Below are 25,822 nucleotides of genomic sequence, written 5' to 3'. Positions count from 1 at the left end.
GAGTCCCAGTAAAAGGTAAAGGGACCCCTGACCATTAGGTCCAGTCGTGGCCGACTCTGGGGTTGCGGCACTTATCTCTCTTTATTGGCCAAGGGAGCCGGCATACAGCTTCCGGGTCATGTGGCCAGCATGACTAAGCCACTTCTGGCGAACCAGAGCAGTGCACGGAAATGCCGTTTACCTTCCCGCCAGAGTGGTACCTGTTTATCTACTTGCACTCTGACGTGCTTTCGAACTGCTAGGTTGGCAGGAGCAGGGACCGAGCAACGGGAGCTCACCCCGTCGCGGGGATTCGAACCACCGACCTTCTTATCAGCAAGTCCTAGGCTCTGTGGCTTAACCCACAGCGCCACCCGCATCCCAGTAGGCTGGCCATAATACCCTGCCCCAGGTTACTCCATTCCATCCCTGCTGTTCTTTTTCACCACAGGTTATACTCAGCAGTCTGTGGCTAGCAGGGGGGCCAACTTGAATTAAATATTGGAGAGGGGGGCCAGGTAAGCCCCGCCCAACATAGCTGATCACAAGACACAGCACACACAGACCCATTTGAATGGCAATGTTTATCTCAAATATTTTATTGGGGAGCCCGAAGGGACCTTGGCCCCTAGGAGTTGGCTCCTATGGTGGCTAATGAGCATGCTCAGTCCTCATTGGCTATTTTTTTGGGGGGGGGGTCTTCAGTCTCTTTAGTCTTTATAAATAGCTTTTTTGTATTTTACTTATTTGACCACCTTTAGTTACATCTGTAGCAATCAATAGCAATCTAAGATTATCTGTAACATCCACAGTATAAGATTACAGTATCTGTAACATTCACAGCCCGGTAAAATTACAACCGAAATCCTCAGGCTTACCCTGAACATCCCAGCATCTCCCTTTAATTTCTCAGTGGCTACATAACTGTTGGCCCTCACCATGTGAGTTCGCTTCTAGAGACATTCCCCCAAGAGAGATGATAAAACTTAATTCTCAGCCCTGTTATATTTCAGCCCAGTAACTTAACTCCTGTGAAGAGAAACCAGCTTTTGCACTCATAGTTAACCCTCATGAAATGGTTCACAAGGACATGGGGGCTAACATTAACTCAGGGCATTTGAGGGAAGGGGTTAAGATTTTCAGAGGCACACCTAAAGCTACCATGCTTGACTGAGCAAACCTGTGTCTGAAAATGCATGCGTCGGGCCACTGAGAGCCCCGTTTAGCTGCAGATCTGTCAAGCATATAATTGCCGCTGTCATGCAATGTCTGGAATAGCTTTTATTGTCTGGTCTGGAGACACTTGCTTTGCTTAGGGTTTCTGTTTGCTTAAGCCATAGGGACAATTTATCTTCTGTGTTTTCCAACCCGTATCTGTAATGATTAAACGTTAATGCTAAACGTCTTAAACGAATGCCTACAAAAGGAATCCACAATGGAGGATCATCTTGTTGATAAAACATGCCATCTGCCTACATGTTAATCACTTTTGAGTGCAGCAGCTGCAGTTGTGGCTTCCTTTGCCAGATTCACTGAACAACTCATGACGTTGTTGATGATGAAGAAGATTTGTAAGATTCTTTGACCTGTCCTTCACCACGAGGTCCCAGGACCTCATGCAATTTAGAAGCACAGTATTAAAATCCCTTTAAAACAAATCACAGTCCAGAGAATGGTGTGGGACCCCCAAAATATATATCCCAGGTGTCAAAAGCCAAGGTCAAGAAGCTCATCTTTAGACAAAGATACATCATGAAGTTAGCAGAACACACCTCTGTGAGGAAGTGTGGTCTAGATTCTTCTGCTGAGGAGTTAATGAAAGAAACAAAAGGAGACCAGGCATCGTACTCTTCAATGTTGTGCTAGCTGGTCTACAAGAGAAACCTGGCAAAGCGTATCACACCAGTTTTGTGGAGGTTGCATTCTGAGTTATTGAATACTTGCGTGAAATTGTGCGCAATTGAAACACCCCATTCTGCCGCTGCTCCACCCCATTCCACGCCCCACTCTGCCCTGCCCTCTTAGTGACATTTTTGTTACATTTCCAGGTTTGGCGCTGCATGTGTGTGTGCAATCGTGCACATATTGATCATGCCTAAAACGAGGGTTGCCTGTAGTACATTCACTTCTCCATAACAACACGATCTCCATCTGGGCTTCTAAGAGACAATGGATTATTAATGGCTTAAAATATGCCTTAAGAGAGAATATTATGAAAATGATTTATAGGTGGTACATGACCCCAGTCAAGCTTGCAAAAATCTATCATTTGCCCAATAATAAATGTTGGAAATGTAATGAAACTGAAGGTACTTTCTATCACCTTTGGTGGACGTGCCCAAGAATTAAGGCTTTCTGGGAAATGATATATAATGAAATTAAGAAGGTGCTTAAGTGTACCTTTCATAAAAAACCAGAGGCTTTTCTCCTGGGCATAGTTGGCCAATTGGTGTCAAAGAAAGATAGGACGTTCTTTATGTATGCTACAACAGCAGCAAGAGTTCTACTAGCAAAGTATTGGAAGACACAAGAACTACCCACACTGGAAGAGTGGCAGACGAAGGTGATTGATTATATGGGACTAGCAGAGATGACGAGCAGAATCCATGACCAAGGGAAAGAGACGGTGGAAGAAGACTGGAAGAAAGTTAAATTGTATCTTAAAAATTCCTGTAAAATTATTGAGTGTTAAAATGTCATGGGTAAAGCATAGCAGATTTGCAGCGATAAATGAATAGACAAGAGGAAAAGAAAAGGGTTAAAGAAAGGAATTAATAAGTAATTCAGACCAGGGGTTGCTGATAAAATTTTAAAACAGGGATGCAGAAAAGGGAGGCATGGGGAAGTCATTGAAATTGGGTATACGAAAAAATTTATGAAATTATACATGTTTATATGTTTGTTTGTGAGTGTTTGTTGTTTGTATTGTCCTATACTATATGTTGAAAAACCAATAATTTTTTTTAAAAAAAAATATTAATGGCTTAAAATATAATCATTTGCTCCTCAAAATAACGAGAGCAAGACCAAGCCTGGGTCTTCAACCAATGTAATATTGCCCCATTATGAGCAGACAATGTGCAAAATCCTTTATTTATTTGGGGCTTCAAATGGGTAATTCAAAGCAGAATATTGCATGAGATTCTGTGGTGCAACAGATGACATGTGTGACAAAATGTGATGGGAACCCGGAGCACACAAACAGCAGCCAGATGCCAGAAACCTTCTTTCCTTCTGCCTGCCTCTATTTAATGATGGCGTTGAAACTTGTAATTAGTTGGTATGTACCATGAGTCTAGCTTGTTAATAATTCTTGCAGGTATAATGACTCCTGACTCCGATGCCCCAGAATGTTAATATTTTTGTAACTGGAACTTAGATTGATCACAGGTGCCCTTGTTATTTCTGCTTCTGTGGCTTGTTCACTCACAGCTGCTATACCTCCGCCTTTCGACTCCTCCATTTGTAATCAAAGTATACGTGACGCTGACCAATGACAGGTTGACAACCCAAGATGTCATTGTGCCACACAGAGTCACAAAAGGACCACTGCACTAAACGTGCCACAAACCCAAGAGACATTTCAGTGGTGTGTATGTGCTCAAATTTGGCCATTCTTCAAGAGCTTGGGATACGGAAAACCTTTCATCCAAATTTTCAGTCAGATGCTCCATAGTCACATGCTCTTTTCCAAATCACAATGGAAGAAGAAGAGTTTGGATTTGATGTCCCGCTTTATCACTACCCTAGGGAGTCTCAAAGCGGCTAACATTCTCCTTTCCCTTCCTCCCCCACACCAAACACTCTGTGAGGTGAGTGGGGCTGAGAGACTTCAAAGAAGTGTGACTGGCCCAAGGTCACCCAGCAGCTGCATGTGGAGGAGCGGAGACGCGAACCCGGTTCACCAGATTACGAGTCTACCGCTTTTAACCACTATACCACACTGGCTCTCAATGGAGTCACTTTGTCCCTCACTGGCCCTATTTACTCCCACAGGAACAAGAGGTAACTGATCTTCCATTTTCTGGGGACCCAGCAGAAGCCAGAGATGAACTCTGATCCTTCTGGAAATCTGACAAGGTAAGAGTCCACCTTCCAGGATACAGAAGTGAGAATGAGGCAGCTGTATTCGGTACGCCTCTGAATACCATTTGCTGGAAATAAGAAAGTAGGGAGAGTTCTGTTGCACTAAAATCCTGCTTGAAGGTTTCCCATAGGCATTCCCATTGGCCATTGTTTCAGATTAGATGGGCCTTTGGCCTGATCCAGCAGAACTCAATTTAACTTCTAACAATGATCCTTCTTACCACATCTGATTTTCAGTGATGGAGGAGAAAGGCCCAGGGAGTTGCTGAGATGTTTGTCTTTTGCTTTCACCCAGAATCTTTTACACCTACTTTAATTTTCTAGAGGGATTCAAATGAAGTTGAAACCAGAGTCCATTTCAATAAAATCAAAGTTTTGTTTTAACTCTGTAGACCTCACTTAGGTTTGCATGTTAATGAAAAAAAATCAAACAGCAACGTTAATTGGTTCCATCCATTTGATTAGATAGAGGCAGTGAAAGAAAGACATTGACTTCCATTAAAATGCAAATGTACAGTCAATCCATGACCCAGTTGAGCTGCCGTGTTTGGATATACCTAAGTTTCAGCGGGCAATGGCAGGGGAGGAAACAATCTGCTGAAACCTATGTATTCTGCAGATGGGCTATAAGGGCCAAACTCTATCTGCTATAGAAGTCCCATGATCAGATCTCCAGACTTTGTTTCTGTTTGCTTTAAAGATGGGTATGTGTGTGCTCTCAGCATCTTAAAAAGCAGAGACATCACCTTGCCAACAAAGGTCCGTATAGTTAAAGCTATGGTTTGCCCAGTAGTGATGTTTGGAAGTGAGAGCTGGACCATCAAGAAGGCTGATCACCGAAGAATCGATGCTTTTGAATTATGGTGCTGGAGGAGACTCTTGAGAGTCCCATGGACTGCAAGAAGATCAAACCTATCCATTCTGAAGGAAATCAGCCCTGAGTGCTCACTGGAAGGACAGATCCTGAAGCTGAGGCTCCAATACTTTGGCCACCTCATGAGAAGAGAAGACTCCCTGGAAAAGACCCTGATGGGAAAGATGGATGGCACAAGGAGAAGGGGACGACAGAGGACGAGATGGTTGGACAGTGTTCTCGAAGCTACCAGCACGAGTTTGACCAAACTGCGGGAGGCAGTGGAAGACAGGAGTGCCTGGTGTGCTCTGGTCCATGGGGTCATGAAGAGTCGGACACGACTAAACGGCGACAACAACAACAACAAGTGTGTGCTCTGGATTTGATCAGAGTAATCACAGGTTGGAAAAAGTAAGGCTGTGGCCTTGTTCCCACCATGGAGAGGAGATGTTGGAAGCTTCTCCTTGGAAGGAAAGCAATACTGAAGAGATGGAGAGCACCCTTCTCCCTCTGAGGTGGTGAAGCTTGGTTTTGGAGTCCTAGCAACTCCTCCCAGCAGAGGGAAAGTGGTGGGTGTTGAGACACAGCAGCTGCCGCCTCTGCATAGGCCTTGACAGTGGTGCCCGTTTGAACAGGTAGGTACCCCAAAGGTAGGCAGAACCGGAACCAATGACAGGCAGAGTCAACTAATACTAGGTTTGTCTCCATCCTCTTGTCAGGAGTTCAGCCTACACTCGAGTAGGACCCTGGCAGAGACCCATGCCCGACTGGTATGTTCCCTCCCTCCTGGTCAATCGTTCAGGAGCTTCATAAGCTTTCTTCAGGCTGAATATCACAGCGACCGATGCCAACCGACACCGGCACACTTATGGATCCGCAGAGTTTGCGCACCATGCGCGTGACAGACCTCAGCAACTTAGCATTTTGGCTAATCTACTTTATTTACATATAAACACACACAGAGCACTGCAACATGGCTCCCTCTCTCTCTAGCATCAGACAGCAAAGAGCAAAGGACAATAGTCCCACTTCACGGAACACAGTAACACAAACATCCTGTCTCTGTCACTTCCCACTTGGTGGAGTCAAAACATATACCGTCATGTGATAGACAAAAATCCCATGACTGCAATCATGGAGCAGGAATTCTAACATGCCAACTTCAGCAATAATGAGATTATGGAGAAGGAAACTGATAGTCACAGCCGCCTCCTGGACTGATTGTATGTCAGAAGATAGGCAAGTCAGGGTCGTTGAGTGCAGATGAGGTTAGTAGAGAAGTGCCCCATTTGCCTTAGGGCACCAACCTTCACTAGTCTTTTGTGTGAGTGTGGGGAAAAGGAGAAGGGGAGGGCAATAATGGTTGTGGGCAACCGATGTGCAGGTTGAGTGGGCTCTGCTTCTGATTTTGTTCTTAAATACAGGTGGGACCAGAAGCCATGACTTTCCAGGAGCAAAGAATGCGCTCCCAGTGTTCCTAGAGCATCTCTGTTTCATGCTAGTAGAGGAAACATACCAGTCAAAATTGGCCGATAAGTAGCTGATATATGGGCTGGGTGGACGAGAGGACTTGACTGGTAGGTTTCCCTCCCTCTTGCAAGCTGTCAACGTCACCGTTGAGAAACGGCAATTGCCTTACCCTGTCAAAGGAACAAGCTGTGCTTCTTGGAATGTGTTGAAAAATAGGCCATGTCAGGTAGAAACAACATTTGTACCCAGCAGTTAGTGCAGCCACTTTGGATGAAGAAACAACTGGGCAGATGGATGGAAAGAAACTGTGCACATCTCACCTTAGATGCAGCGATGCAAAGGTTATCAGAAATACATGTTAGCAACCCACAACCTCATATTAGTGTGAAGATCGCCTGCAGGGCATGTTTTGCAAAGCGCCATGTCATTATGTTGGCAGATGATAAAAGAAGCAAGCATACATTTGAAATAGACATTTTTAAAAAAACCAGAACCATTTTTACTTGGTATTATAGGTCAGGACATTAATAGGCAAGATGTTAAATTGTTTTTATATGCAACAACTGCGGCAAGAGTGTTGTTAGCCCAGAAATGGAAACAAGAAGAAATTCCGACGAAAGAAGAATGGCAGATGAAAATTATGGACTATGCAGAATTGGACAAAATGACAGGAAGGATTCGAAACCTGCGGGACCAGAAATTTACAGAAGATTGGAAGAAGTATATGAATTATTTGAAGAGCAACTGTAATCAACAAATTATGCTAGTAGGACTACAAGAAATTTTGTAAGGAGAAATATACAAAGTGTTACAAAGTAGAAAAATATAGAGATATTGGTTATGAGTTTGAAATGTAATAGGGAAGATAAGAAATGCATACTGAGAGATTAGATTGGAAAATTTTCAGACAGGATTAATGGAAGTCAAAAATTTGAATAAGATGTAAAAGTATGTTTAATTACTGTTGAAAATGGGATGTTAAAAAAAACTAATAAAAAATTATATACCAAAGAAGAAGAAGAAGAAGAAGAAGAAGAAGAAGAAGAAGAAAGCAGCAGCAGCAGCAGCAGCAGCAGCAGCAGCAAGCAAGTTTATCTAAGGAAATATAGCAGGTGGAGCCAGTGTGGAGCCCTCGAAAAGTTGTTGGGCTCCATTCAGTCCCAGCCGGCATGTCAAATGGTCAGGGACAAAGTTAAACTATGGAACATGCTCCCAAGGCAGGCAGTGATGGCCAACAACTTGGATGGCTTTAAAAGAGGGTTAGATAAATTCTAGGTGGACAAGGCTTTTAATGGCTACTAACCACCATGACTGTGTTCTATGTCTTTTCCACTTTTAAAGCTATACATGTTGGGCTGTCAGGCTATCTTAGGCACTGCCTTTGGAGACATCAGCCTGCCCACATTGCTGGCCCTCAGTGACAGTGGTGGCATAAAGCACCAGTTCAGGCAGTAAGCAGACAAACAAGCCCAATACCATTTTGCCTCTCTCCAATGGATGTAACGGAGGCAGCCATCTTGATTCCATGTGGATATGACTGAGCAGAATTCAAAATGGCGGCATTTATGCCATGATGCTTCAAGGATACATGACTCAAAACAAATTGCTCCAGCCCCAGATTGTAGACTAATGCAAGCAGACACTTACCCAGGGATTCCACCTGACTCGAGTTTGTTTGCAATATCAACATCCCAGGACCAGACATCAAACTGCCACTTTCGTAGACCCAACACACCACACAGCACGGATCCAGAGTGTATTCCAATCCGCATGTCGACATCGTGCTTCGTTCTTGACCTAACATACCTGAAAAAGAAACTTAACTTAAAATTTATCTGAAAGATCGAAGAGTCATGTTGCATCATGAGATGGGATGCTCTCTGAAGGCCATTTATGTGCTAAGCCACTATTTCAAGGGTGATGATTGCTCCTCAGTCCTGGAATTAATTCCCTTGAGGAATTACCAAGCGTGGTATTGGTGACTTCAACTGCCCTTGCATCTGTGTTTCAGTCGTAACAATGAGGAAAAGAATCCTTGATATTCTAAATGACTGTGCCTGTGCTGGTCATGGAACTGACTGCAGTGTGTGTGTGTGTGTTGTAGTATGGGGCAGAATTAAAACTGAAGTGTATATCTGATGGCAGTAAAGGGGACTTTAAATTACACACCTTTTTTGCTAGGTTCATACAATTAACACCTAACACTATTAGCGGAAAATATAAGCAGCAGTAAAATAACTCTGCAACGTGGATTATCACAGGAACACTTAATTGCATTGCACGGTCTGGTGGTACACACATTACTGCTATTAAACAGGAGCATAAAAGAAAAGAAAAAAGACTGATGGAGGATATTTGGATGGAAGAAGCTACAAGCTCCATTAAGCTTGCTGAACTTTTCCCCATAAAAACCAGAGCAGGGATATTTATTATAGCACCCACAATTGGTTTAATTAAGAAGTTCCCTCAACTTACCTCCTGTTTCAAGCAATTAATAGCTTTGTACAAAGGTTTCTACTTTTTAAAAAAACATTTTCATAATATTACTTGGTGGAATTATTATTGCTTTTTTGCAAACTTCTAATCATAAATAATAGAGGCAGGAAGATAAAAATGTGGTTGTGAGAATATGAAGTGAGCTCCAGAAAGCTGTTTTGTAGATCAAGGCCTAGCCCTGAAATGTGTTAAGTAGCAGTGAAGAAGAGCATGTGGAAAGAGCCTTTCTCCAACTATGAAGTTGTGGCAATCAGTCTCAAAGCATCCTCCAGCTTTCTGTTATTTGGGTAAGTTCATCAAGTGTCTCCAATACTTTGGCCACTTCATGAGAAGAGAAGACTCCCTGGAAAAGACCCTGATGTTGGGAAAGATTGAGGGCACAAGGAGAAGGGGACGACGGAGGACAAGATGGTTGGACAGTGTTCTTGAAGCTACAAACGTGAGTTTGACCAAACTGTGGGAGGCAGTGGAAGATAGGAGTGCCTGGCGTGCTCTGGTCCATGGGGTCACGAAGAATTGGACATGACTAAACGACTAAACAACAACATCAAGTGTCAAAGCAATGCCTTGTTAGCGTTGAACCACAGCTATGGAAATCACATTGCTTTCCATGGGGGAAATCCCTGCTTACCAGGGAGAAGAGCAGACATAGAATAAACAGCTCCACTTGTCTCCCGTGACCTTACTAATGAGTCTCAAATTTCTTAGGGTACAAATACCTGGAGGATCAACTCTTTGCATCTGAACCTGCCATGCTTAAGTGATACCTGCTGAGTCCCTCACCTATAACCTCCAACATTTCTCCAATGAAAACAGGGATGTCCCTTCCAGGTGGAAAAATCTAAATTGGAAACAGAACTGTTAGAACCCAAAACTAAGATTTTGTCAAAAATGTATAACTTGCTGCTGAAATGGAACACTCAGGATGAGACTGTCAAATCAGCTATGATTAAATGGGCACAAGATGTTGGACATAACATTATGTTTGCTGACTGGGAACAGTTGTGGACCACTGGGATGAAATTTACGGCATGTAATGCCTTAAGAGAAAATATTATGAAAATGATATACAGGTGGTACATGACCCCAGTCAAGCTTGCAAAAATTTACCATTTGCCCGATAATAAATGTTGGAAATGTAAAGAAAATGAAGGTACATTTTTTCCCCTTTGATGGACGTGCCCTAAGATTAAGGCTTTCTGGGAAATGATCTATAATGAATTGAAAAAGGTATTTAAATATACCTTCTTGAAGAAACCAGAGGCCTTTCTCTTGGGTATGGTCGGCCAGTTGGTGTCAAAAAAGGATAGAACTTTCTTTATGTATGCTACAACAGCAGCAAGAATACTTATTGCAAAGTACTGGAAGATGCAAGATTTACCCACTCTGGAAGAATGGCAGATGAAGGTGATTGACTGCATGGGATTGGCAGAAATGACTGGCAGAATCCGTGACCAGGGAGAAGAGTCGGCGGAAGAAGATTGGAAGAAATTCAAGGACTATTTACAGAAATATTGTAAAATTAATGAATGTTGAATGATGTCGGACAGAAATTAAGGGGTTTTTTAGCTGTAATGCTTTGAGATAAGGATTTGCTGAATAAATAATTTGAATTGGACTACAAGAAGGGGACGTATGAGGAGGTCAGGGAAATATGTCATTGAAAACTAAGTATTGTGAACTATATGTGTTTTTAAACTTTTTTGCTTTTTGTTTGTATAAAAATTGGAAATTTTAATAAATATCTTTAAAAAAAAGAAAAAGAAAACAGGGATGTCCCATTCCCCAATGATGATTTTACTATTTATACCCCACCCATCTTACTAGGTTGCCCCAGCCACTCTGGGCAGCTTCCAACATATAGAAAAAACATAATAAAACATGATACTTCTCTAAACACGACTGCCTTCAGAAGGCTCTGGGGTTGGATAACTCCATACCCTGCAAAATTTCTCTGATGGAAATAGGGACAGGGTGGGTGGCACTGTGGGTTAAACCACAGAGCCTAGGGCTTGCCGATCAGAAGGTCGGTGGTTCGAATCCCTGAGCTCCCATTGCTCGGTCCCTGCTCCTGCTAACCTAGCAGTTCGAAAGCACATCTAGGTGCAAGTAGATAATGTTGGGATTTTGCCTACACGCTATCTGATGCAGCTTCCCACAGAAGCAATTAAGGAGTTGGCCGAAGGCCAAGAAGACTGAGCAGAGGGAGTTATTCTGCCTAGATATATGGAACCTTGGATACAACTCTGCTATTGGTCGAGGTCTCCACATAGGCATGATGACTCATGACCTTCCTGGTTGGTTGGTTGGTTGGTTGGTCAGTGTGTGGTTTGAGAGGTCATTGGAGTTTGTTCTGTGAGAGAGTTAAGAGCCATGTCTGTATCCTGTATATAGTAACTTGTGATTCTGCTGTAAATAATAAATCTATAAGTAACCAAGTTACTAGTAGCAGCGTCTTGTTCCTGCTTCATCCTGCCTGCAGCTAACTGATTCTGGACAGTCTGTGTATGCTCTGCTATATTCAACAGGTTCTGGCTAAGATCCCTCAACAGATAAATAGGTACCGCTCCGGCGGGAAGGTAAATAGCATTTCTGTGTGCTGCTCTGGTTCACCAGAAGTGGCTTAGTCATGCTGGCCACATGACCCGAAAGCTGTACGCCGGCTCCCTCAGCCAGTAAAGCGAGATGAGTGCCGCAACCCCAGAGTCATCCATGACTGGACCTAACAGTCAGGGGGTCCCTTTACTTTTAAGGAAAAGTGAGACATTCTGGGATCACATCAGAAACTGGGTCAGCTTCTCCAAATCAGGGACATCCCTGGAAAATAGGGACACTTGGAGGTTTGCCTCATCTAGGAAACATCACTGCCGTGGTTCACACTTCAAAGTGAATGACCTGTGTCTTGATGCACACTGTTGATATCATGAGTGCTTTGCTTCTCTCTCATACCAGGAGGAAACAAACCAGAGACTGCCTTCTGCATGTTGTTTGCTTGGAGAAAAACAATCCACGAGCGCTGCACTGTCTCTTCCCCGGTGCAGCAGGAGCAGGAATGGGGAAGAAGCAATTTCAGGAACTTCTGCTCTTCCCCCCCCCATCAAGCCAAATTTGTCCTCTCTCTCTGTGTGTGTGTGATGAATAGTCCATTGAAAATGGGGAGGGAATCTCAGCTCACTGGTACCCAAAAGAACACAACAAAGCAGCATGAGAGACTTTGAGGCTATTCTGCTGTCTTGCAACAAGGAGCCAGCACATCACAGACTGAGGCACAGTGTGATGGCGGCAGAAGAAATGAGAGAAGGAGGAAAACAAATTACCTGATTGTTTTGATCATGCTGAGTCCCATTTCAACGCAACAATGAGCATGGTCTTGGCGAGGTTCCGGGAGCCCGGATACGCAGTAGTAGCAGTCCCCTAGGATCTTAATTCTAAGGCAGTGATGTTCCTGTAACCAAAAGGAGAATGATTAGAAGCAATGAGATTGGGTGTGATGGAGCAGGATGGATATAAAAATGAGCAGGGTGGAAAATATGGAAAGCAAAATCTGAAAGCTCTTTCGGAAAGAGATGTTTGTGTGTGTAAAGGACAAGCAATATCTTGATTTTGTGACAAACATTCGTTTTATATACCGTATATATTGCATCCTGAAAGGGTCAGTGATTTCCTGGAAAGAAAGAAAACACATCAAAGAAATACTACAAAGATCTGAGCACCGCAGGCAAGCTTGGCTGTGCTTGCCAAATTACCTAAATCAGAAGACAAGGCAAGACGTTTCCATTTACTGGAGACTACAGTCAGAGGAGAGACGTGGGTGGCGCTGTGGGTTAAACCACAGAGCCTAGGACTTGCCGATCAGAAGGTCGGCAGTTCGAATCCCTGCGACAGGGTGAGCTCCCGTTGCTCGGTCCCTGCTCCTGCCAACCTAGCAGTTTGAAAGCATGTCAAAGTGCAAGTAGATAAATAGGTACCGCTCCGGCAGGAAGGTAAATGGTTTTCCGTGCGCTGCTCTGGTTCACCAAAAGTGGCTTAGTCATGCTGGCCACATGACCTAGAAGGTGTACTCTGGCTCCCTTGGCCAATAAAGCGAGATGAGCGCCGCAACCCCAGAGTCGGCCACGACTGGACCTAATGGTCAGGGGTCCCTTTACCTTTTTACAGTCAGAGGAGGGATATATGTTAATGGGGTCATGCCTTGGCATTCAGGACAAAGGCTGGAACTTCATTCAGAGAGATACTGGAAGCCTGAGCAGTGGGTAGCAGCTATGGCGATATCACTCTCCTCTGGTGCCCTCTGGCAGGTCTGCCCCCCCAGATGTTGTGGCTTAAAGTCCCCAACATCTCTGAGCATTGGCCATGCCAGATGAGGCTGACTTGCATCAGAGTCCAAAACATCTGGAGCGCCACATGCCAGTTATTCCTTCTCTATATATTCAGAGGTAGACCACATCCCCTAGATCTGGGGGAGAGGGTGCAGAAAGACCTCCATATGTTATTGAACCAACATGGCCAGTGATCATGGGGGAGCTGAAACACAACATCTGGAAGGACACAGGCTCTGCATCTGTGCCCTATATGCTCATGTCCTAAGATTTTGGGGAAAAAGGAGGACGGCTGAGATAGCTTCCCTTTCCTGTCTCCTGCATCATGCATTGACTGTTGAGGTAGCACAAACTGAGAACTTGAACTTGTCTTTGCTTATTTCTGTTGGGATACTGCCAGGGAGACAAAGTCCATCATAGCCTCCAAGCCAGCTGCCGGACGATCCATCGATCTCCCGTAGACACGCAGTATCAGCATTTTAGCGACACGAAGCCTCAGAAATAGATTGCCACATTCTTAGGCTGGTGCACACTCTATCAGCAGAATTCACACAGCAAAAGATGCACAGCAGGAGAGCATTTTTCCAAGTTTATTCAGCGTTGATCAGAACAAAGAAAAACATGACCGCCTGCATCGGTATGCTTAGGCACGAAGAAGGAAACGAAAGCAACTGAAAACATAAACATCCTGTGAACAGGAAATACGCAGACTCTGTGACTCACAAAGCCTGCTCCCTTTTAAGGTGGAACGGAAATATCCTAACAATTTCCTCCTCCCTCCCAAACCTAGCCTTTTTGTTAATCTGCAGCCCCAACTTCTGACTTGCTTTCTGTTGCTGCTAGAGACTTGTTCTTCGGTTCTGACCTGAATTCTGGCTCCCAGTTCCCTGTTCACCTAGGCCTCATCTGTGCTCTATATACATTTAAAGCACTATTTATCAGCCTTGATGGCGCAGTTGGCTAGAGCGTGGTGCTGATAATGCCAAGGATGCAGGTTTGATCCCTGTATGGGACAGCTGCATATTCCTGCACTGCAGGGGGTAGTAGTAGTAGTAGTAGTAATAATAATAATAATAATAATAATAATTTATTATTTATACCCCGACCATCTGGCTGAGTTTCCCCAGCCACTCTGGACGACTCCCAGTCAAGTGTTAAAAACAATACAGCATTAAATATGAAAAACTTCCCTAAACAGGGCTGCCTTCAGATGTCTTTTAAAGATAAGATAGCTGCTGATTTCCTTCACATCTGAAGGGAGGGCGTTCCACAGGGCGGGCGCCACTACCGAGAAGGCCCTCTGTCTGGTTCCCTAGAACCTCACTTCTCGCAATGAGAGAACCGCCAGAAGGCCCTCGGTGCTGGACCTCAGTGTCTGGGCTGAACGATGGGGGTGGAGACGCTCCTGTAGGTATACAGGACCGAGGCCGTTTAGGGCTTTAAAAGTCACCACCAACACTTTGAATTGTGCTCGGAAACATTGGACTACAAGACCCCCAAGGTCCCTTCCAACTCTACAATTCTATGATTCTATACTGCTTCAAACAGCCATGGCTTCGCCCAGCGAATCCTGGGTGCAATGCCAGAAGGGAACTGCAGTACTGTGAATTGTTAGGAGACCACAATTCCCCTCATAGAGCTGCAATTCCCAGAGTGGTTTAACAGTCAATCCCTCTTCCCATGGAACTCTGGGAATTGCAGTTTTGTGGGGGGAATATGGGACTTTTAACAACTCTCAAGCGTGCTGAGAATTGTTAGGCATCCTCTATTCTCCTCACAGAATGGCAATTCCCATAGTTCATACTGCAGTTCCTAGGACTTCAAAGCACCCTGCACCTGACATCATTGTGATGTCAAGTGATTGACAGGTGTATAACCCAGCCCACCTGCCATATTTGGCATGCTGATCCTCAGAGGTATTTGGCCGGTGGAGCCAAAAAGATTCTCTACCTCTGTGGCAGACAGAACCATCGGGGGTGGATTTCAGCTTGTTTGTCTGGATGGGTGCTTGAAATGGGGCAGGGAGATGAGGAAGATGCACTGGATTTAAAAAAGAAAGAAAGAAAGAAAGAAAGAAAGAAAGAAAGAAAGAAAGAAAGAAAGAGGCAGGCCCTTCATTTTCAAGTCTTGGTTCCACAAGGAGCTCTTGGGAATATTCTGAAAAACTAGAGGAAGCCACAACGGCTTGGATCTTAATGCCTCATTAAATGCTGCATGCCAAACCATCTGCTTAAGAAAATTGCCAGAAAGAATAAGAGCAATGCAGAAGGTTGCCAGGAGATAAACATTTCTAACTAGGACGTCACAAAAAAAAAAAAGTACTGCAAGCAAAGGATTGGTTGTATGCAACTGTTGAGATATTTTTGCCAGGATGAACATTCCAAAGAAATACCTATCCTTTGATATAGCCTTGCTCTGCAGTGAAAAGCCCAAAGTAGCCAGATTGCCTAAGAGCATAGGTCTGGCATAAGGCCTGGAAACGATGCCTTATGAGGAACGGCTAAGGAAGCTGGGCATGTTTAGCCTGGAGAAGAAGAGGTTAAGGGGTGATATGATAGCCATGTTCAAACATATAAAAGGATGTCACATAGAGGAGGGAGAAAGGTTGTTTTCTGCTGCTCCAGAGAAGTGGACACGGAGCAATGGATCCAAACTACAAGAAAGAAGATTCCACCTAAACATTAGGAAGAACTTCCTGACAGTAAGAGCTGTTCGACAGTGGAATTTGCTGCCAAGGAGTGTGGTGGAGTCTCCTTCTTTGGAGGTCTTTAAGCAAAGGCTTGACAACCATATGACAGGAGTGCTCTGATGGTGTTTCCTGCTTGGCAGGGGGTTGGACTCGATGGCCCTTGTGGTCTCTTCCAACTCTATGATTCTATGATTCTATGATTCTAGGCAAACTAAGGCCCGAGGGCCAGATCTGGCCCAAGCGCCTTCTAAATCCGGTCCACAGATGGTCTGGGAATCAGTGTGTTTTTACATGAGCAGAATGTGTGCTTTTATTTAAAATGCATCTCTGGGTTATTTGTGGGGCATAGGAATTCATTCATTTATTTTTCAAAATATAGTCCAGCCCCCCACAAGGTCTGTGGGACAGTGGACCAGCCCCCTGCTGAAAAAGTTGGCTGACCCCTGCCTAAGAGCTTTGAGAGCCTGGTACTCTCACAGCGCCGCAAGCTCTATGCCAGGGGTCAGCAACCTAAGGCCCATGGGCCAGAAGCAGCTTGCGGAGGTCATAGAATCATAGAATCATAGAGTTGGAAGAGACCACAAGGGCCATCGAGTCCAACCCCCTGCCAAGCAGGAAACACCATCAGAGCACTCCTGACATATGGTTGTCAAGCCTCTGCTTAAAGACCTCCAAAGAAGGAGACTCCACCACACTCCTTGGCAGCAAATTCCACTGTCGAACAGCTCTTACTGTCAGGAAGTTCTTCCTAATGTTTAGGTGGAATCTTCTTTCTTGTAGTTTGGATCCATTGCTCCGTGTCCGCTTCTCTGGAGCAGCAGAAAACAACCTTTCTCCCTCCTCTAGGTGACATCCTTTTATATATTTGAGCATGGCTATCATATCACCCCTTAACCTCCTCTTCTCCAGGCTAAACATGTCCAGCTCCCTTAGCCGTTCCTCATAAGGCATCGTTTCCAGGCCTTTGACCATTTTGGTTGCCCTCCTCTGGACACGTTCCAGTTTGTCAGTGTCCTTCTTGAACTGTGGTGCCCAGAACTGGACACAGTACTCCAGGTGAGGTCTGACCAGAGCAGAATACAGTGGCACTATTACTTCCCTTGATCTAGTCATTTGACTGGCCCCCGAGCTGCCCCTGAACCAAGTTGCCCGCTCACGCGCTGCGCTAAACCAGTGCAGCACGGTGCAGGGACTCGCTTCCACTGCACCAGAAATCTTGTGTGATCCAGCCCACGGAGGGATCTCCACGGAACCAATCCACCCCAGACAAGATAAACCTTGCTGACCCCTGCTCTATGCCGTCTGCTTTCCCGTGGATCAAGAGAGCTTGTATTAAGATTCACCTGTATTAAGATTCACCTGTAGCCACACGTTAGAGGGAGATCAAGCCACTGTCATTGACTATCAGGGCTCTGATGAGTGTGTGGCAGCGAGGCTGGAGGCTGACCCAGGAGATGGGGGACAGCTCTTTATGGGATTCTGTGCTGCCCACGAGGCAGGAGCCTGGGCTGGTGGATGGGGAAGAGCCTGAACAGTCAGAGGCAGGGAAAGGGGTACAGGATGTGTTGGAAGTGGAGGAAGAAGCTGCTCAGGTGACAAGAGCGAGCCGGCAATAAATCACACAATTCAAGGTGGAATAAACTCTTTATTAGCAAGAACATGATGTGCACAGACTTGGCAGAGTGTTAGGCCTAATGAGTGCAGTGGCTCAGACTTGGTAGGTCTTGCCCCATGGATCGGTCGTCGAGACTGAAAGTCCCTGCCTCCACACAGCCTTCTAAGTTCCCTCCTCACCAGGCCTTTCCCCAAAGAATCGGAGACTGCACCTGCATGAAGCCAACCTCTCCTCTGCCCTTTTCACACCTCTTCTGGTTCTGGGAGACAAGCAGGGAAGAGAGCTTTAGACCACAAACAATGATCAGATGAGACTCCCGATAGTATGTGTGGTATGAAATTCTTTAGTTTGTCTGGCCAAGCTTAGAGAGGCTTCTTGGCTCAACTCAGCTAAAGGTTAGGCAGAATTTCTTGATATATCCTCTGGATATATCCCCATTCCCCACTCAGCAGCTGTTTGGTTAAAAGATATCATAGTATTGTATGGATTTGCTTTACACTGCCGGTCCTTAAGCAGCCCTCTCAGGCAGACAGTAGTACCAGCCTTGCCTGAAGTTTTTTAAACTGGAGAACCTGAAAATTAAAGATTTAGATGCCATAACTCTGTCCTTTGCTTGCAGAAAAATCTTAGGTTCCATCCCTGGCATCTCCAACTGAAGGAGAGGGCATTGACTTCCACCTGAGGTACTGGAGAACTACTCTTAGAGTAGACCAGTCTTCCCCAAACCAGGAGACCCCCGATGATGTTTGGCTACAAATAACACAATCCAAAGCCATCCATAGCCAAGGCTGATGGGAGTTGTAGTCCAATAATATCTGGGGACCAATGGCTGGGGAAATTATTATTATTATTATTATTATTATTATTATTATTATTATTATTATTAATTTGTACCCCACCCATCTGGCTGGGTTTCCCCAGCCACTCTGGGCAGCTTCCACAGAGACAAAAAATACGCTAAAATGTCACACATTAACAACTTCCCTGAACAGGGCTGCCTTAAGATGTCTTCTGAATGTCAGGTAGTTGTTTATCGCTTTGACATCTGATGGGAGGGCGTTCCACAGGGCGGGCGCCACTACTGAGAAGGCCCTCTGCCTGGTTCCTTGTAACTTGGCTTCTCACAGCGAGGGAACCGCCAGAAGGCCCTCAGCATTGGACCTCAGTGTCTGGGCAGAATGATGGGTTTGGAGGCGCTCCTTCAGATATACTGGGCTGAGGCCGTTTAGGGCTTTAAAGGTCAACACCAACACTTTGAATTGTGCTCGGAAACATACTGGGAGCCAATGTAGGTCTTTCAAGACCGGTGTTATGTGGTCTCGGCGGCCGCCCCCAGTCACCAGTCTAGCTGCTGCATTCTGGATTAGTTGTAGTTTCCGGGTCACTTTCAAAGGTAGCCCCACATAGAGCGCATTGCAGTAGTCCAAGCGGGAAAGCTAGGGTAGACATAGGTAGGGTAGATGGTCTGAAGCAGATTCATATACACTCAAGGCCTTCTGAGTGCAAAGCAGAATTCTGTCACTGATCTATGACTACTCTGCGCAGAACGACATTTGACTGAAGCTTTTGAGAAAGATTTATGCATAAGTTACCTTACAAAAACAACACACCATGGTGACTCAAAGCACGAAAAAATTGGCATGAGAGAGAGCTAAAGAAATGAGCTGCTCAAATATCCATCCACCAAAGGCACCAAACAGAAACTTCATTAAGGCCCCCCCCCCCACTTCCCAGGGCAGGGAAATGATGGATTGTGTTTTCTAAGACCCATGCTGTGCTATCAATTCCACCCACTCTTCAAATAAGACCGATATGCTGTGTGCCTAGCAGAAGTTTGGAGCTCGCTATTCATCTCAGTTTGGAAAACAGGTTTTGGAAACAGATGGAGAATGCAAAATCCCAGCAGGAACTAGGGAGAGGGACCTTAGCTTATGCTCTTCTCGAGACTGCTAAGACCCGAGCTGGTGATAGTATATTCCACGTTTCTGTGCAACCAAGACACACAAGCATAAGTGGACAGTAACGTGGGATTCCAGCATTTCTAGAATCTCAGTTTTACTACCCATTTCTATTTCTATTTCATTTTAATTAATGGTCCTGAAGCAGTAAGCTTGAACATGCGTGGGCAATGCCTGCTGATGTCTCCTAAGCCCAGGACAGAACTTGGGAGGCTGAATAAGATTCCCAGTGGGCAGGAATTGGGGGCTAGAGCACCTGTCAGTGGTGAGATGGATGGAGACAACCTTACAGGTACTTCATGGATCCCAATTCTCCCTACAGAGAAGGAACTTATGACAGTAAGCACCGATGTTCCCTTCTCTCCCTCACCTCCCCAGATTTATGATCAGGCAGAACAAAAAACATTAGCAAAGCTTCTGACATTTGAGGAGCTCCCTCCTTTGGCTCCGCATCCTACCAATTTGTTTTCCTCCCTCTCCAGCCATGCCCGTTGCTAAGGACCACGGAAGTATATCAGGCATGAATGGTTGGGGGAAGAGAGTTTCGCAATCACACATTACAGATAGATATACATCTGAATACAGATGGCACCCAAGGGAGAAGTTGAAGGGGTGTGTGTGTGTGTGTTTCCTGTGAATATCCACGCTTTCCCACTTCCACAGGAAAGAGCGTGTTTTAACAAATGCAGATAACTGCCCTGAACGGTCGTGTATGTGTATGTGTCTGAATGTTATCGCTAGATCTATGCCAGGGCCGGATTTAGGTTTGATGAGGCCCTAAGCTACTGAAAGTAATGGGGCCCTTTATATGTCCAGCTGTCCTTTGTCAACAACAAATTGTCGCTGTTTTTTGGTTCGAATATATGCTGTATCATAGTTTATGGACCTAATAGGTATCTAAAGCCATTTGCACATAACAAAATATGTCTTTTATCAAAGTACATCCAGTTTTTTTCCTTTAGATTTTTTTGGGGCCCCCAAGAGAGTGGGGCCCTAAGCTATAGCTTGTTTAGCTTATATGTAAACTCTGCACTGATCTATGCAGAAAGAAAGAGACAGAATTAACTGTGCTAGTCAATGGAACAATCCCATGCTCTAGCAACACTAATAACATACATTTAAAGTGCAGATGTATCACTTTGACAATCACAGTTTCCGCCAAAGAATCCTGGGAACCTTATTTTGTTATGGGCTCTGGTATTGTGGCTCTGAACGATGGGGGTGGAGACGCTCCATCAGGTATACTGGGCCAAGGCTGTTTAAGGCTTTAAAACAAAAAAAAAAATTTTCCTTCCAGTAGCACCTTAAAGACCAACTAAGTTAGTTCTTGGTATGAGCTTTCGTGTGCACGCACACTTCTTCAGATACATGCACACGAAAGCTCATACCAAGAACTAACTTAGTTGGTCTTTAAGGTGCTACTGGAAGGAAAAAAATTTGTTTTGTTTTGACTATGGCAGACCAACACAGCTACCTATCTGTAACTAAGGCTTTAAAGTTTAGCACCAACACTTTTAATTGTGCTCAGAAAAGTACTGGGAGCCAATTTTCAGGACCAGTGTTATATGGTCTCGGTGGCCACTCCCAGTCCCCAGTCTAGCTGCCACATTCTGGATTAGCTGCAGTTTCCGGGTCACCTTCAAAGGTAGCCCCACGTAAAGCGCATTGCAGTAGTCCAAGCGGGAGGTAACTAGAGCATCCACCACTCTGGCGAGACAGTTTGCAGACAGGTAGGGTCTCAACCTGCATACCAGGTGGAGCTGGTAGACAGCTGCCCTGGACACAGAATTGACCTGCACCACCATGGACAGCTGTGAGTCCAAAATGACCCCCAGGCTGCGCACCTGGGCATTCAGGAGCACAGCTACCTCATTCAGGACCAGGGAGTCCCACATGCCTGCCCACCCACTGTCCCCCAAAAACAGTACTTCTGTCTTGTCAGGATTGTCAGTCTTGTCAATCTGTTAGCAGCCATCCATCTGTCTGTGAAATGGTAGGGGAACCAAACACCTGTCTTTGTAAGAAAATGTTGCCATGTCAAGAACAACAGGACAAGTATAAGTAAGGTTAAGTTATGTAGAATCTCTTATAGACTTGAAAAACTGGTGAACTACCAAACCCAACACAATCTACCAGCCATGGCCCTCCAGTGACATAATAAGTTTTGCTTACCTGGGACTACAATGACAGGGATGTTGTGAAGCTCCTACCAAGCCACAATTCAGGGCAGGTAGACTGCATACAGCATGGTGGGTCACAAATCAGATCTAACACAACAAATTCCCACCCTTCACAGCACCACACAGGGTTTTTGAAGCACCAAAAATGAACAGGCAGCTTGACTCTTGCGTGCTAAATGAAACAAATAAGCCTCTTGACTCACATGTGCTAGGCGATCAAATCTGGCAAAGAGTTCATTCAGCATTCGGACTAGTTCCTGGGCTGATAGTGTTGTGGAGAGGTTGGTGAACCCTTTCACATCTGCAAAAAGAATGCTGGACACCAAATGGAGAAGAGAAAGAAAATCAGGACTCCTGACTTATAGGTAACAACGGTGACAGTAATACTTTGCAGAAAAAACATGCCACAGTCCACCTTCCGTTTTAGGTGGAACCTCCAATAGATAAATAGAAATTCAACAATGTTTACTACTACTACTACTACTACTACTACTACTACTACTACTAATATATTTATACCCCACCCATCTGGCTGGGCTTCCCCAGCCATTCTGGGCAGCTTCCAACAAAATATTAAAATACAGTAATGCATCAAACATTAAAAGCTTCCCTAAAGAGGGCTGCCTTCAGATGTCTTCTAAAAGTCTGGTAGTTGTTGTTCTCTTTGACATCTGGTGGGAGGGCGTCCCACAGGGCGGGGTGCCACTACTGAGAAGGCCCTCTGTCTGGTTTCCTGTAACTTGGCTTCTCGCATTGAGGGAACCCTTGGAGCTGGACCTCAGTGTCCTGGCAGAACGATGGGGGTGGAGATGCTCCTTCAGATATACTGGACCGAGGCTGTTTAGGGCTTTAAAGGTCAGCACTAACACTTTGAATTGTGCTCAGAAACGTACCGGGAGCCAATGTAGGTCTTTCAAGACTGGTGTTATGTGGTCTCGGTGGCTGGTCCCAGTCACCAGTCTAGCTGCTGCATTCTGGATTAGTTGTAGTTTCCAGGTCACCTTCAAAGGTAGCCCCACATAGAGTACATTGCAGTAGTTCAGCCATCAGAAGTCCCCATGACAGGGATGGGGAACCTATGGCTCTCCAGATGTTGTTGGACTCCTATTCTCATAGGTGTTTCTCCTTCAAATAATCTTCCAATGAAGCTGAAGGTCTGGCTCACACATGTATATTCATCACTCCATTTGCTGGAAGTGCAAGCTGTGATTTTAGTGTGTGAATGACCCAACGGAGATTATGAATTCATGTCAGTGCATCAACGTCAATGGAGGCATTTCATACTTTGAGTTGAAGGTCATTCTACTGAACGTATGTATGATCCAGCCCATACACTTTTAATGAATGAAAACAAGAAGATGCTGTGCTATGATGGACAATGTATCTATATCGATATCGATATCAGCAGTTGAGACAAGGCAAGCTCTAGTTGAGAGACATCACCCAGAACACTTGGACCATTGTTGGGTTTTCAGTACCTGGTAATGGTGATCCCTGACTCTTGCATTTTGATTTGCATATTGCTGTGGGAAATGCAAATTAAGTCGTTTGCCTTTAAATGCAAACTGGATCATATTTATTCCCCATCTTTCAAGGTACAGAACACCTGCTGCTGCTTCCTGGCCCCCTTCCTCTGTTGCTGGGTTCAGGTGGCTCCCTCTGCCTAATGATATTTTTGGGTCCTCATTCAAGAAGATTGTTCTTTTCCCTTTAGATGTTGGCTGCGTTTCTTACATGGACACTGGCCAGGAAGGAATAGATTGGTTTCCCCCCCACGTCATGAATAATGCTACCCTAGGTGGTTGTTTGAACTGCCTGTGCAGCACGACAGATGCTGCCTGTATCAGAAAGATTACACTCTAATCCTAATCATGTTTACATGGAAGAAAGTCCCATTAATTCCAATGGGATGTACTTTAAAAGTCAGTACGTTTGAGATGGTGGCCTCGGTGGATTGCGGTGAGAAGCTGGAGCATTGTGTGTGTGTGTGTGTGTGTTGGAGGGAAAATCCTACCCCCTGTTTGCATGCACTCTAGCAAGCCGACTCAGAAATACCACGGTGAAGGAGCAGTCGCCAAGGAGCTTTGATGAATTAAGGGAGAAAAAACGCTACTGTGAAATGTTTGTCTGCTAAAAGGGCGTGGGGAGAGAACAGCAACATCTCCCAACATTTCAAACCTGTGATGAATGAAGTGATCTAAAGACTCCACGCAAAAGCCCCCAGCTGACATTCAGCAGAGGAACAGATTGTTAAGAGAAAGAGAGAAAATTGGAATGCATGCTCTCACCTGACATTTTCATAGCGGTGAATATAGATCTTGTGGAACTGGTGTTGAAGGTGCTCGTCTTCTACGTTGGTCATGTCATTAATCATTTCTAGGACTACAAATCGAGGTAACACAGACAGAACCAGACGTTCCTGAAACAACAACAACAGGAGATTGGAGAGGCAGGTACAGGAGAAGAAGAAGAAGAGTCTGGATTTGATATCCCGCATTATCACTACCCGAAGGAGTCCCAAAGCGGCTCACATTCTCCTTTCCCTTCCTCCCCCATAACAAACACTCTGTGAGTGGGGCTGAGAGCCTTCAGAGAAGTGTGACTGGCCCAAGGTCACCCAGCAGCTGCATGTGGAGGAGCGGAGATGCGAACCTGGTTCCCCAGATTACGAGTCTACCGCTCTTAACCACTACACCACACTGGCTCTCAAGAGGTCCTTGGCATGCTTCCTTCATGGTGAAACAATGACAGCAAACTGCAACAGCTCACCCTCTTGGGGCCACCTCCAAAACACTCAGTCTTAGGTCCTAATGTGATCATTTTAAATTGGGTCTGGAGGTGTAACAGTAGTTCCAAGTAGAACCCCAGCCAACAATGGCAACCACCTGAGAGGTGGCCAAACACACCAGAGAAGTGATGGAACTGAGTTCCGGCTGGAAAAAAAAAAGCCCCGATTATAATGTATCATATATGATTTCACGTTCAATAATTGTCCATCACATATCTATACAGTGGTACCTCGGGTTACAGACGCTTCAGGTTACAGATGCTTCAGGTTACAGACTCCGCTAACCGAGAAATAGTACCTCAGGTTAAGAACTTTGCTTCAGGATGAGAACAGAAATTGTGCTCCAGCAGCGCGGCAGCAGCAGGAGGCCCCATTAGCTAAAGTGGTGCTTCAGGGTAAGAACAGTTTCAGGTTAAGAACGGATCTCCAGAACGAATTAAGTTCTTAACCCAAGGTACCACTGTACAGTCATACCTTGGAAGTTGAACGGAATCCGTTCCGGAAGTCCATTCTACTTCCAAAACATTTGGAAACCAGGGTGCAGCTTCCAATTGGTTGCAGGAAGCTCCTGCAGTCAATCAGAACCCGTCGAAGCCCCATTGGACATTCGGCTTCCAAAGAACGTTCGCAAACTGGAACACTCACTTCCGGGTTTGCGGCATTTGGGAGCCAAAATGTTTGAGTTGCAAGGCGTTAGACTTCTAAGGTATGACTGTATATACCTGTGTATTATCATATCTGATAATTACATCATATCCAATTGTTATATGTTAATTTGGGTTTCATTTCATTTTATTTTTCTCTCTGACATAATACTTCATGTTTTATTCTTTTTCTTTTTCTCAGAACAATACTTCATCTCCAATCAGAAGGTTGGAGATACAAGTGTATAATCAAACCAAACCAATCAGAAGGTCGGAGATACAAGTGTATAATCAAACCAAATTAGTCCACAAACACACATACACAAAGCACAAAGTCTATAATAAAGTATCACCAAAGTATGAACTTCCTCTGAAGTTGAGCTCCTTAAGGAAAGATCATAATAAGTAAATATGTGTGACCAGTCCTTTTTACCAGCTTTCCTCTCTTACACCTCTGAAGTGCAAAATCCATTTCATGCCCTCTCCTATAGGCACTTGCCTTCTGGTTTATGAACCTATGCACACATCACTTTTGACTCCAGAGAGAGAGAAACCACTTCACACATGAAGGATTTTATCTGTCAAGATCCATTTTGTTCATCTCAGCAAACTTTGCCTAGAAAAGTATAGACTCAATTATCTCTGAGGAGAGGGTGAAGTTAAAACTTCCTGCTCTGTGCCTGACTGGCAGAATATAAATAGCTTTATATGGCCCTGCATTTTAGCTCCAAGTGACATGTCTCAT

The 25,822-nt window shown here is 44.8% G+C and overlaps 1 protein-coding gene across 2 annotated transcripts in view; it reads right to left on the bottom strand.

Annotated features, from left to right (window-relative positions):
* The window catches only part of ADCY8 (adenylate cyclase 8), a 124,351-nt gene that overhangs the window by 48,728 nt on the left and 49,801 nt on the right, over positions 1–25,822 (bottom strand). For both annotated transcript variants that reach the window (XM_053395289.1, XM_053395290.1), the window contains exons 3-6: positions 23,934–24,064; positions 21,849–21,960; positions 12,202–12,329; positions 8,036–8,194 (exon numbers count right to left, since the gene is read on the bottom strand). In XM_053395289.1, the coding sequence (XP_053251264.1) occupies positions 8,036–8,194; positions 12,202–12,329; positions 21,849–21,960; positions 23,934–24,064 (530 nt within the window). The remainder of the gene's footprint in view (positions 1–8,035; positions 8,195–12,201; positions 12,330–21,848; positions 21,961–23,933; positions 24,065–25,822) is intronic.

The sequence above is a fragment of the Podarcis raffonei genome, chromosome 7, assembly GCF_027172205.1.
Source record: "Podarcis raffonei isolate rPodRaf1 chromosome 7, rPodRaf1.pri, whole genome shotgun sequence".
NCBI classification, from domain to species: Eukaryota; Metazoa; Chordata; class Lepidosauria; order Squamata; family Lacertidae; genus Podarcis; species Podarcis raffonei.
Note: the sequence above shows the minus strand (reverse complement) of the source record. Positions and strands in the feature narration are given on the sequence as shown.